Here is a 12,826-nt window from a genome sequence, read left to right as displayed (position 1 = left end):
TATTGTCTTGAAATGACTCTTTAACAAACAGCTTGGAGGCAGGTATTTTTTTTCTGAATACATTGGAGAGCTTTTTTAAGTAGGTCCACAATGGATCTAGTTTATCAAAGGGAATAAAATCAAGATAAGAAAAGCCTATCACACATGCAATAAAAAAAAAGATATCAAAAAAAAAAGGATCTGGACTTGGGCTGGTCACTATCATCTCCACACACCATTACATATTACGATTTGTAGAGTTATAGCAACCCTGATAAGGTTTTGAATTGGCTTCACATGGCGCACTTACTCAACTTAGCTTCCGGGTAATAACTCACATACCTCCGCGTGTGAAACAGGTTAAATAATTTATCACGAGTTTAACATTTTCCAGGGAAGGTTGGGTAAAGGTAAATATAAATGATTGATCACAGCCAACAGTCGCTCCCTTGAAAGCTGCAGAAAAGCCTTGTGAACACAGGAACTGTATTTGACATATACTTAGCCCAAATCTCTCTTTTTTTCATGACAAAAGAAAAACGCCTCTTTGTGAAGCAAACTTCACTCATTACATAACAACACAAAGGTTGCATTAGCTATTAGCTGCGAGCAGTTTCATCCACGGTCTATTCCTGTTTCAAAAACTGTCTCAAGATGTGAAACTATCCGGAAAAAAACACAATGAAAATGTATTTGTGCCGCAGCACATGCACATCATTTTCTCGTTACGGTTTGCAGGATCTCGCCAGACAAATGAAAAGCAATTGCAGCGGAGGGGTGTGATTTATTTGCGTGGCATGTGAAAGGGTGAAAAGTTTTCTGGGTAATCATTACAGAGGGAGCGGGAGCCGTCTGTCTGTGAATGCCGGTGTTCATCAAGACTCCGGGCTGCCGGTAATAACTAAACCATTATTTGTTACCGTGGCAACTATCGAATGCACAGCGCACGGCTAATAAAGCACTTGTGTTGGACTGTATAAGACGACGCAGAGCTACATCACCAATGAGCCCACGCTGATGAATTAAAATTGAACGTGATGTTTAACCATAAACTGAGCAATTGAGCGTAAAACATAAAAATACACTCACTTGTCAGTTCATTAGGTACAAATGGAAAGAATCACGTTCTGATATAACCGTCCTGCGCTAAGTCTCAGCTTCGTGAGGGTTTTACTCAGCATTTGTTAAAAAAAATCAAAAAGAAAAAACAAGAGAGTGATGATTCAGTGTGTCATTGCTATGGGTTTGGGGGGTCTGGTCTGGTCTGGTCTGGTCTATGTGGGTGGCACATGTCTAAGTAACATGCACACATATGCCAGGCCCAAAAGGTTCACAACAGAACAGTGTATTGTCACGAGATGGCACGAGATGGAAAGGAAAGTCAAAGAATATATTGAAATGTCTGTGGACAGAGATCTGTCCTGAGGTTAACTATAAGTAATGATAGACATACTACTTTATACATATGTTTTAGGTCAGAGTTATGCAATGTGACATCTCCTCACCTGCCCTGTCTCATCCTCCAGATGATAATATTGTGAGAGAGATTGTGCTGATAATGTCAGTCACGTCACCGGCAGCGAGACACCTAAATGTAGGTTATGGCAGATGCAATAATGCCAGTCGTATATTATTATCCGTGTCCGTGACTCACTGTTTCAGCTTTATAACAGCCATTCAGTTGAACACTTGCTGACTTGCTGTCGTTTTTTTTTCCAGATGTCAAATGCTCTGTTCATGATTTTATGTATAAAGCCAAAAGGGGCCGCATTTATGGCTTTCTTTTTTTTTTTTTACTGTTTAACAGTAGAAGTGTTTCTTCCAAGTCATTTTATTGACTTCTTTCTTCACTCCTCAGCTCGTTCACTTAGTTACAGTATAATTTTCTGTCTATCGCCCCTATTGTAAAAGCTGTATTGTGCAGTATAATGTACAAGAAGCTCAAAGGTCCAATTTTAAGGGTAATTGAGTCCAAGTGCTTTATTTTTATGGCAGAGGGAGTTAAAGGAACTCTTTAACCTCCTAAAACCCGCTGTGTAAAATTAGGTATTTTGGACAAAATGATTGTATTATGGAGTAATGCTTTAATGGCAGCTTGTTTTACCTGGTCAATCCCTGTAAATGTGGATTTACGACATACACTTGAAGGAACAGTCTAGTTGTTGCTACTGAACTGGTAATTTTGTCGGTCAGATGCTGGCCATCTTGATGTCACCCGTACATCACAGATCCCTTCATGCATTCTTCCATGCAAGCACATGCACCAATCAGCCACAACATTAAAACCACTGACAGTAGAAATAAAGAAACTGTAATCTTATGATAATGGTTTTTATTCTATTTTCATTTTGTTCTTATTCTCTATTGAAGATTGCAGCACCTTCACTTTTTTTATACTTTTTATTTGTTTTTACTGTTTATTTTTAATTTTTTACTGTTTAGTTTGTATTGGTATTTGTATTGGTTCATGTGTCTGTTTTTTATTTTGATGGATGCCTTGTTACTCTACTGTATTGTTTCATCCTGACTGCGTAGTGCACTGTCATCTGTATTTTATTTTTTGATTAGGGACTGCGGACACAAATTAGCAGCTCTACTATAATCCGGCATATTTATATTCTCCCATATTCTTGTTCATAGATGCGCACTGTCCTTACCCAAATAAATTTATCTTATCTTATCTTATACTTGCTTCAAACCGCAAGCCAAATTTACCAACGGGTATAAATAAAGTAACCTGAACTTGAACCTGAAACTGAATACATTGTTCTGTTGGGAAACATTTGGACCTGGCATTCATGCAGATGTTACTCTGATATGTACCAGACCAGACCAGACACCCTTAGTCACGCCCAGCAGGATGCAGCCTGACACAAACACACACACACAAGCAGTTTAGGAATAACTCAGAAAAAACATAACAAACAGCACAAGGTGTTGACCTGGCCTCCAAATTTACTGGATCTCAAACTGATCACTAACAACAGGCACAGTACGCAGGTACGCAATATTAGGTCGTAATGTTACACCTGATCGGTGTACATGGTGATAAACATCTTCCTGCCTCTGTGTGCGCTGAGTTGTCAGTTGACTTTGCCCCTAATGAAGATGTTCTCACAACCCGTAAATTGAGGAGATTAGATGAGAACGATAAAGCACAGTTTAATTTGCAGCTTTAGCTCGATTCACACAGAGATTACAAATTTAACAGATCGGACTTCACAGTGAAGACACCATGACTCTAAAGAAAACACTAAGAAAATGCAGAAGGTCTGGATGGATGTGGACTCGAGGTAAACAGGGTGAAATACAGCTGATGGCAACAGAAGAGACACATGGTTCCAGTTTGACAGCAATGACATGTTTGTCTGATTGAGATATCATGTGGACAGGCTGGAAAAACCCAAAGTCATCTCAGTCATTATGTCTCATGACTGTGAAAAGACATAAACTTCCCGAAATCGTTCATCGCATCATTACATGTCAGACTGCTGAGGCTCACCTGAAGATGTAACTCATTTGTTTTATGATTGTGCATATAGCAGTACATTTTCGAAAGATCTGGAGAACTATATATTATGTAATACAAAACACAAAATCATTGAAGGGAAGTACATTATTACTTATTTTGAATCCCAAGAAAAGAAACTTCATACTATAATAAACCTTTACTTTCTATTGGGGAAATTTCATATACATAAATGCAAATTCAGAATTCCTTACCATCATTTAAATCGTTTTTGTTTAAAGTTGATTATTATTTTAAGTCTCTTAAGTTGATTGCAAATAAAAAATGCATATCTATCATGAACATACATTCAGAAATGTTAAGTTAAAAATTTGTCACAATAACTGTAATTTTAATCCATGGGATATGAGATCTGTCGCTAAAATTTATTTTCTTTATCGTTAATTTGATTGTTTGTTTTTTTTGTTGCTTCTTTTTTTTCTCAACTGTTGTTATAATGTCATATATATGTAACTTTATTATACTATTATTTTGTAAGGAGTGTGAGCTAGAAATGCTGAAATGTTTATTTGTTTGTTTGTTACAATTTTCAATAAAGTTTAAAAAAAAACAGCCTGCTGAGGCTCCCCTGGTTATCCCAATTATAATTTCCACATTACTAAAACGTGATGACTTTGTAAACAAATATGTGTGATGTCCATGAAATAAAAAAAATAAATAATTTAAAAAAATAAAATAAAAAATAAAATTATTTTCGCAACGAAACTTCAAAATGTGTCTCACTAACAGCCACTAACGTCGGCGCCGTCGGCGCAATGCATGATGGGATATCTATCACCCGTTGAGTGACTAACCCTGTGTCCGAAATTGTTCACTCACTCCCTAACCTCTACTCCCTATGTAGCCTGGTACTATATAGTGGACAATATAGTGAGCGGAATCCCAACAGCTTTCGGACACTCGTTTGACGCGCAGTTAATTACGTCACTGGTTAATTTCATTCTAATTTACACATTAGTAAAACTTGATAATTTTGTAAACAAATATGTGTGATTTTCACGAAATAAAAAAATAAAACTATGTTTAAAAAAGTTTCAAAAATGCCACTAACGACGACGCAGCCAGAGACGCAATGCATGATGGGATATCCACCAGCGTTGAGTGACCATCGGACGGTCGCTACTTTTCGCAATGCTTTATGGGAAATTGTGAGTGCTCCATGTAGTGCATAGTTTTTTTTTTACCACCTACTAAGAGGATAACAACGTAAATGAAGCTACATATTGAATTTTGAAAGATTTTAATTTGTTGAACAAGACAAAAATATAAAATATTTTACACATCACATACATTAGCAGACATTTACTTAACAAATCGATGTCTCTTTGACATCGATTGTACATCTTTTAACATTTAAATAATTTTTTCTGTCGCTGTTCTATGACTGTACGTAATCAACTGAGTTACATTATGTCATCTGCAACAAAACATGTGATAAAATATAGAGAAAAGGGTTTTAAAAGCTGATTTTCTCTTCATAGAGCGACAGCAACAACAGAAGAACCCATCCGGTCACAAGGCCGAGGTTCTGCAGCAGAAACATCAACCAGGGTCTCTTGTTGCTGACATGGACCATGGTGGGCATCTGGAAGGACAAACAGGCCTTTTCAGTTCATGATACTTTGATGATCGCTACAGCACAACTTGTCAAGACTGTGAACATCAGCACTCACCATATCAACCAGTCCTACATACAGAAAGAGTCCTGCAGTAATGGCAGCTATCCACTGTTTGGTGGCAAGGTCAGTGGCGACAGACAGAGCGATGTACAGGCCGATGAACGAGACCATGGCGCTGCTAACGTTTAAAAGCAGAGCCTTGCGGACAGACAATCCACTGTGGAGCAAAATGGCAAAATCCCCTGGAGAGAAATGAGAGCAGAAGGATGACGTTAATGAATCGACACTAAGCGATCAAAGCGGGCTTCAGTTCCTGAGTGTGACATTCACCAAGTTCATGTGGTAGCTCGTGGCAGAAAACAGCCACAGAAGTGGCCAGACCAGACTTCCATGACAGAGAGAAAGCCGCACCGATTGCTAATCCATCTGCAAAGTTGTGGATCCCATCACCAATAGTTATCATGTAAGGCAGCAAACGTTGTTCTGTGGACACAAGCAGACACAAATATATTTATAGTTTTTACTGTAGTAACCACAAAATTAGCACAGTTATTACACATTGATGAGATCATGCTCGTTCTGGTGCAGGAAGTCACCTCTGGTGCGCTTTTTTGACTGTGGTTCCTCAACATCTTCATAGTCAACCTGAAATGAATCCATCACATAAATTAGAGAACATTCAGTAGCAAGTCGTGGTTTTGACATTAAGGCATTTGAAGTAGTACCATTTTAATGTATTCAACATCTCAGTTCAGACGTAAACAAGCTTCAGTCATGTCTGTGATCATCAGTTGGGTTATATTATCCTAGATCAGGGCTGGGCAATTCATTTCTACAGGGGGCCACATGAAAAATCTGAAGTGTGTTGGAGGGCCAAACCAAACGATAACTTGAACGTAATTTTGCTCAATATTAATTTTCTCCCATTGTAAAAAGCAGTAAATTATATATGCTGATAAGCTGCTACTGGTAATCAGAATCATAAGAATATTCTGTAAATATTTATTTAAATTTATGAGTTTTGGTGTAGGTTGAAGAGGAAAATGAAACACAATCGATTTTTTTTTAATATAACGCATTGGAATGTTAGAAACTTTGTCCTCTTTTGAAAACGTCAGTGGACCAAGGAGGGACCATGTAGCTACATGAACTATTTTCTGTATTTCAATAAATCTCAATAAATGTTTAACCCTTTAAGACCTGAATGTCCGTCTTCCACAAAGAGAAGCTTACTGTATTTGAATTACCGTAACTCCCCGATGGACAATATTTAAGTTGAGCTTTCTAGAAAAACGCTGCCATTACGGTAATGATGGCGCACCGTTGCTGTCGGCTGCAGGTTGGAGAGCAACGATCGCGGAGCCCCAGCAAGAGAGAGTTGTTTGAAGGAATTTGTTGGTAAAAACAAAGTTAGTTATACCCTTGAGATGTGAGTTCACTCACAATGAATACTGTCAATAGCGCAAACCACTGTGACTTACGGTAATTCATAATTGGCCGCTTTGACGGATGCCAGCGATCCGTTCAGGCTTTTGAGGGTAAATAGATGGCAAGAGGCTTACTTTTTGAAGAATTAACGATACGAACAGTGCCATGACGCTAAATATAACATCATGGCTCCAAATAAAGCAACACAGATGTATCTGCAATGAACACAGTAAATCTTGGGTTATTTTGATTTAGGATTTGAATACGCGGGCCATTAAGAATTGCCCAAATGGGCCATATGTCGAGCCGAAGGCCGTATAGTGCCAGGTCTTATCCTAGATCCATTTTACACCAAGCAGTAGCATTTGCAAGACCGGTTTGTTTTCCGCCGTGTTTCCCAGATTTAATGTTAATTGTTCCTTACCAGATCTGCTTTTGACGCTGACTGTTGTTTTTGTTTCCTTTCCTGCTGGTACATCTCTAAAACTCTCCCATGGTCACAGTGGTGAGGCTCAGATTCTTCCTAAAAAGACAGAGACAAATAAATCATTAGCCCATTAATAAATCATGAGCATCGTGATGTGTATGATGCTACGACTGCACTTGTCATTTTCCTCACCGCATGGTGATGCTGATGATGGTGGTGTTTTTATATGTGATCAGAGAGAAAAGAGTTTCCATCAGGTAAAAGCAGTAGATCCCAGCTACCAGTACCAACATCTTGTATGTGTAGTCTGGAGTTCCTTCCTCGTGACTGTGGTCGTGGTGGCTGTCGTTGTCCGAGTGCACATGTAGGCCCAGGAACTAGACAAAGACAAGAAGAAAAGAAGAAAAATAAGTTTGTGCTCCACAAGAATCAACATGATTGTTAAAGTCACGCCAAAGCCAATGAGTTCCTAAAACTACGGTTTCCCCAGTCCACAGCTTAAAAACTGAGCAACTGCACATATGTGCATGTTGTCAGAATATGAGCCTCTTTATGATGATGACAGTCCCTCACCATGGGCAGCAGGTGCAGTAGGGCGTCTCCAGTCAGTGAGCCTACAGCCAGGCTGATACAAAACTGGATGCATAGCTGGAAGACGTTGGTACAGGAGGTAAACAGCAGCACCACAATGCCAAACATGGACAACAGTGTGATCACCACATTGGCAAGAGTTGCATAGAGGTATCCTGTAAGAATAGGAAAGAAAGAAAAATGGGGTTAGCTTAGAAGAGACTCGTGTACATCTACAGGGCTCCTCCTCTCCTCCGCAGTCAGTGTTGGAGGGCATTGTGTGGTTGTCTAGGGAGTTGTTCCTCCCGTGCACAATGCACTTACTCTCAGTCCGGGATAGCCCATCGGACTGCACTGGTTCTGTGACGTGTGCGCAGGCTCCACTCAGGATCTGCTGGATGAGTGCAGGGCTGAGCTGAGCCATGTCGGGCCGAGCCAGAGCAGAGGAGGCAGAACTGTTTTCCGGCAAATCGTAGATTAGGATAAGTTCTTCAGCTGAGAAACAATACTGGGATGGGAGAACAGATTGGTTAGATTTTAAATATCACCCTCAAGTTGAATGGTATTGTGTATTCTTGTGTGTTTCCATGCTGGTACCTGCTCCCAGGTGCTGTTTTCCTCATGATGCTCGTGATCGCTGCTCTTCCACCGCCTCTGACTTCTGTGATCATGATCGGTGTGATCTTCCACGTGTTCATGTCCGATGTTCAGGCTTCTCATCAGAGTCTCCAGATCTGCAGAAGCAAAGCAGCACCAGAGAGTCAAATGGTTTTCTGGTAGCAAGAGCTGATAACACGTCTAGTTTTCCTAGAGGTGCTCTCATAAATACAGAATTAATGCTCAAACATTTATGTGTAAATCCTTGCGAGTGCTCTGCATTTTTATGTTTAAGTGGCTTTCAGTGTCTGGGTGATGAGTCTTTCTGCTTCATTTACCCTCAACAGTGAAATAGTTTGACGCGGTGAGTCGGCCCATGATGAAGTCCAGGAAGAAACTCTCCTCGGGAAGAACACGGAAGCAGTCACCCAGCAGAGCGTGATACAGGACGCGGCCCAAAACTGCACCCACTTCCTGTGTGTGGTCTCCGTGGACGGCCCTCATGATGTCACTGGCTGTCACGCACATCTGGTTGCCATGGTGATAAGGAAGCGAGGAGACAAAAAGCAAAATTTAGGCTACTTAACCCTGGTTATTCTTAACATATTTATACAGTGTCATATTAGGTTTGAGCATTTGACTCACTTGCAACTCACTTAAACTTTGGAGAGACTCTTTTATGTTTTCTTAACTTACTCAGTCTTTTCCTGAAATGAACACTTCACCTTGTGGCCATTGAACATTTACATTGTTGCTATGGGTTCCTCATTCAGTTTGGTGTTTGAGGAATTCAATCTCAAGTTGAATCTAGTCCCAACTTTTGAGAAGTCAGAAATGTGATTGAAAATGATTTTGGTTTCCTCCTGTGGCTTTTTTTTTTTCTTTGTCCTGTTAATTAACCTTTCCATTTCATCATGAGTACGGTAGGATCATAGCAACAGATTCAACCACAGGTGTGTAGACTGGGGCTCAGTTTAGACGTACGCTTACCTCATGGTGTGAGGGCTCATAATGATGGCGAAGCTCTTGAAGGAGAGCCTCCAACGCCTCGACGTCTGTGTGCATGTGATCATGGTCATGGTGTGGCTCATGGTGATCTCTGTGTACCAGGTTGTGTAGAAAGTGTTCGGCTTCCGCTTTCCACCTCCCCTGACTTGTGGCGTTGCAGACCAGACCAGGGGCAGAAAGATAAAGGACGCAGCCGGCAGCGAGACTCGGGAACTGAGATACGTCAACGGTTATGTGTTCCGTGCCGTGTTTGGCCTCTGGCTTGCGGTGGATGGAGGAGTTGCCGATGAGCTGATGCACAGAGCCGGCCAGATCACACTGTGAAGCATTCAAAGACAGAAACATACAGGTTATAAACCAATAAGAGAATATTTGCTAATTCAATAATCTCAAGTCATTTACAGAGAACGATGCCGTAGAGATGCCAAGAGAAGTAGAGTTGATTTGTGTTGTTCAGTTAAATTATGCGCAATTACTTCTACAGAACAGACAACAACCTATAATCTAATGACGCCATGAATATCAGCTCTTTTATTATCTTTTACCAGATACAGTGTTTTCCGATAACAAGTACGGCCGAAACCAGGCGTCAATATAATTGGAATAAAGTGCAATTAAAAAGCTGACAAACATCAGTCCGGACCCATAAACTATGACAACAGAGAGGAAAACAAGTTAAAGAGGACAAAGTTTCATAAACTCCATTTAAACCTTGTCCTTTTCCTCCAAATGACGGAACTTTCCCCGTCACTGAAATTTTCCACCTAAATTCAATAAAGATGAAAAACACTGTAAAACATTACAGCCCCAACAACATTTTTCTTCTCTTTAACTACAACCAAAAAAATATATATATAGTTTTTAATACTAATCTCAATTTAACAAGTTTTCTAAGCTTAAACTTAAAGTAAGTCATTGTCTTGACTTCTTGTGAGTTTTGTCTGTGTGGTCCATGTTCATTTAACTCAAGTCTTTAAGTTTTGAGTTATGATGGAGGACGAGGAAAGGTGATATGATCTGAATATTGGGAAATGTAGAGGCTTCTGCCATATTTTGCAATTTTCTTAATTAGATAGAGCTAATTATATAGAGTGGTAATACCTTTGAAATGAGGTCCTACAAAAGAAGATTAAAACCACGGTATCACAACATTGGAAGAAATATGGGCACCATGCGTGTCGGCGGATTTTAGGACCCTTTTGTCACAATTTATTTTATTTTATTTTATTTTTTTGGTGGATCAGATTTTAATTGCCTCTTCTCTAAACGGCCTAAATAAAATAACTTGCCATTACTCATCAAGATGGGAAATCTCAGCAGAAACAAAAACTTTACTGCTCTCAGTTAAAATGGCCATTGATAAAAATTATGAGTTAATTTGACGAAATAAAATGGGTTTTCTTCAATGGATAATGTCACCTAATAAGTTGTATTAACACACAGCAACAAATTAAAACAAGAAATGATCATTAGTTATAACCTAATCTTTTGAGTTGAAACAGATTTTCTTTGGGTTGAGTTAACTCACATTTCTACTGCATATATATAAATATATATATTATTTTACTTTCAACTGAAAAAATAGATCATCAATAGTTGACAAAACCGTAACTGACACCTGCGTGTCTGGATATCAGCGAGGGTAAGTCTGAAAATACATATTTTTTCTCTTTTTCCTTTTATGTGACCTCTTGCGACTCTTTCTTCTTTTACTGTGGAACAAGTTGGATTTATTACTTTACTGAACTTCTTTAACCTCCTGTTATGTTCCTGGGTCAAACTGACCCAGGCCTAATTATCTAAAAGTGTCATGAATCAAAAAATTCCAATAAATATAGTTTATTATTAACATTTATTATTATTAGCAGTTACTAACCATTTCAGTCAATAATTAATGCAATGGCGTTCTTTACATCTCATAGATCATGGCTCTATGAGGATTTTCACAAAACGCCTTTTCACAAAAAATGCACATTAAAACTTTAAAAAAAAATTACATTCAAAATAGTTATGTATAAAATACATAGTATTAAACAAAGTATTAAACTAAGTACTTTTTAGACTCTCTTTATGGGGGTCGTTGATAACTTAAAGCCTTTTTCAATCCTACTTATATCCTATATGTTCATTTAACAACATTTAAACGGCATCCAGTGTTCAGTCTCCATCTCTTTACTTTTGTCCATTTTTCACTGCCAACCAGTCAAACTGTTTGTCCGTAGATATTTATCAGCCATGTACTGTACATTCACGCACTTTACAGCGGACATGAAGTCCAAGGACTTCACTGACACTCGCTGATAAAGTTTAAGTGACCTGGGAACACGTTAATGTCTATATACTGTACATTACACAATAAATCTGTTATAAAATATTAGTTTAAGACATTAAACGCCCCAACAGCAAAAAAAGGGCTGGTTCTCATCTTAAACCATTATAGATTTAGAGGCCTTGATCCGAATTTAATGTGAGTTTCTTACTTTAAACAAGATTATTTGCTGTTTTTTTTTTTTTTAAACTTTGAGCGGAAATATTTGCCCAGATGAAGTGATACAAGGTACGGGCTACACTGTCAGCCTCCATCCATAGACTTAAGACACTCAGAAATTTAAAATAAGGGACTAACAGTGCAGGAAATAATAGCAATAATAGTAATAATAAAAAAGAAACGCTTGTGTTTTATGTGCAATATTACAACAACAATGTTAGCACAGTACAGTAAGATTGTATTTTGGGTACTGAGTATTCATTACAGGTTTGTCTTATGTTTCAGATACCTTGTTATGTTTTATTATTATTATTTACTGTCTAAAGTCATTCAGTCGGTATTCACATATATTTTATTCTGTAGATGCCCAAAAATGTTCCCCCGCCTACGGTTAGATTCAACTCATAACAGATGACAAGACTGTAGGATTAAAACATGAAATAATTTTTACCTATGACAAACAAATACATCTGTGAATACGTATATTCTGTTGAGCTCTTTCATATTTTCTTTTCTTTTATTTAAAGAAGTTGAAAAGCTTCTCATGACTAGTTAATGAGTGGTTTGGTGAACAGGTAGCGCTGGTGAATGGCTTTTGGACCTCGACCCCTTTCCTCCGCCTGCAGTCAGACCTGGCTGTCTAACCTGCCCGCCGCACTGTTAGCCTAATAAAACTTACCTTTTCACACGACACTTCACCGCACTGCACACGTTTCTCCAGTGTATTAAAGAGGGAGCGAAGCGACTCCCCGGTCAGATGGTGCTGCCCCGGAGACAGGACACTGACCACGTCTCCATAAACCTCCTCCAAAGCAGGAGAACCTGACACAGAACCGAACTGGCTCCAACCAGAAAACAGAAAAAGAAGGAGCAGCGAGGAAAACATGTTTCTTTGAAGATAACTTATGTAGAAGTGGTTGATGAAAGTAGAAAAGATGAAGTCATTAAATGGTCAGATAGAAGCTGATACTGTCCCAAGGTATTTCTACAGACACATTGAGCCTTATAGAGCTCAGCTCGCGGCTGTTATCAGCCTCTATGCACCTGGACTCTGGATTGTGATTGGCTAGGACGTGGCTTGTGCTGTCCTATACCTGTCTATTAAAAACCACTGTCACCTGTGCAGGCAGATGATTAAGGTCTCACACATACCCTCTGAAACGTAACAGCTCACTTACTTG

The 12,826-nt window shown here is 39.1% G+C and overlaps 1 protein-coding gene across 1 annotated transcript; it reads right to left on the bottom strand.

The window, feature by feature from the left end:
• Window positions 1-4,731: 4,731 nt before the first annotated feature.
• LOC125020164 (zinc transporter ZIP4-like) lies at window positions 4,732-12,791 on the bottom strand. Its single transcript, XM_047605459.1, is given in 13 exon segments — window positions 4,732-5,093; window positions 5,182-5,369; window positions 5,458-5,610; window positions 5,724-5,772; window positions 6,980-7,078; window positions 7,175-7,200; window positions 7,203-7,359; window positions 7,556-7,728; window positions 7,877-8,060; window positions 8,150-8,286; window positions 8,488-8,677; window positions 9,140-9,475; window positions 12,325-12,791. Coding segments are annotated over 13 exon segments (2,028 nt in total). The 5' UTR covers window positions 12,532-12,791; the 3' UTR covers window positions 4,732-4,964.
• Between the last annotated feature and the right edge of the window lie 35 nt (window positions 12,792-12,826).

Source organism: Mugil cephalus, chromosome 14, assembly GCF_022458985.1.
Source record: "Mugil cephalus isolate CIBA_MC_2020 chromosome 14, CIBA_Mcephalus_1.1, whole genome shotgun sequence".
NCBI lineage: Eukaryota > Metazoa > Chordata > Actinopteri > Mugiliformes > Mugilidae > Mugil > Mugil cephalus.
This window is presented reverse-complemented; position numbering and strand designations above follow the sequence as displayed.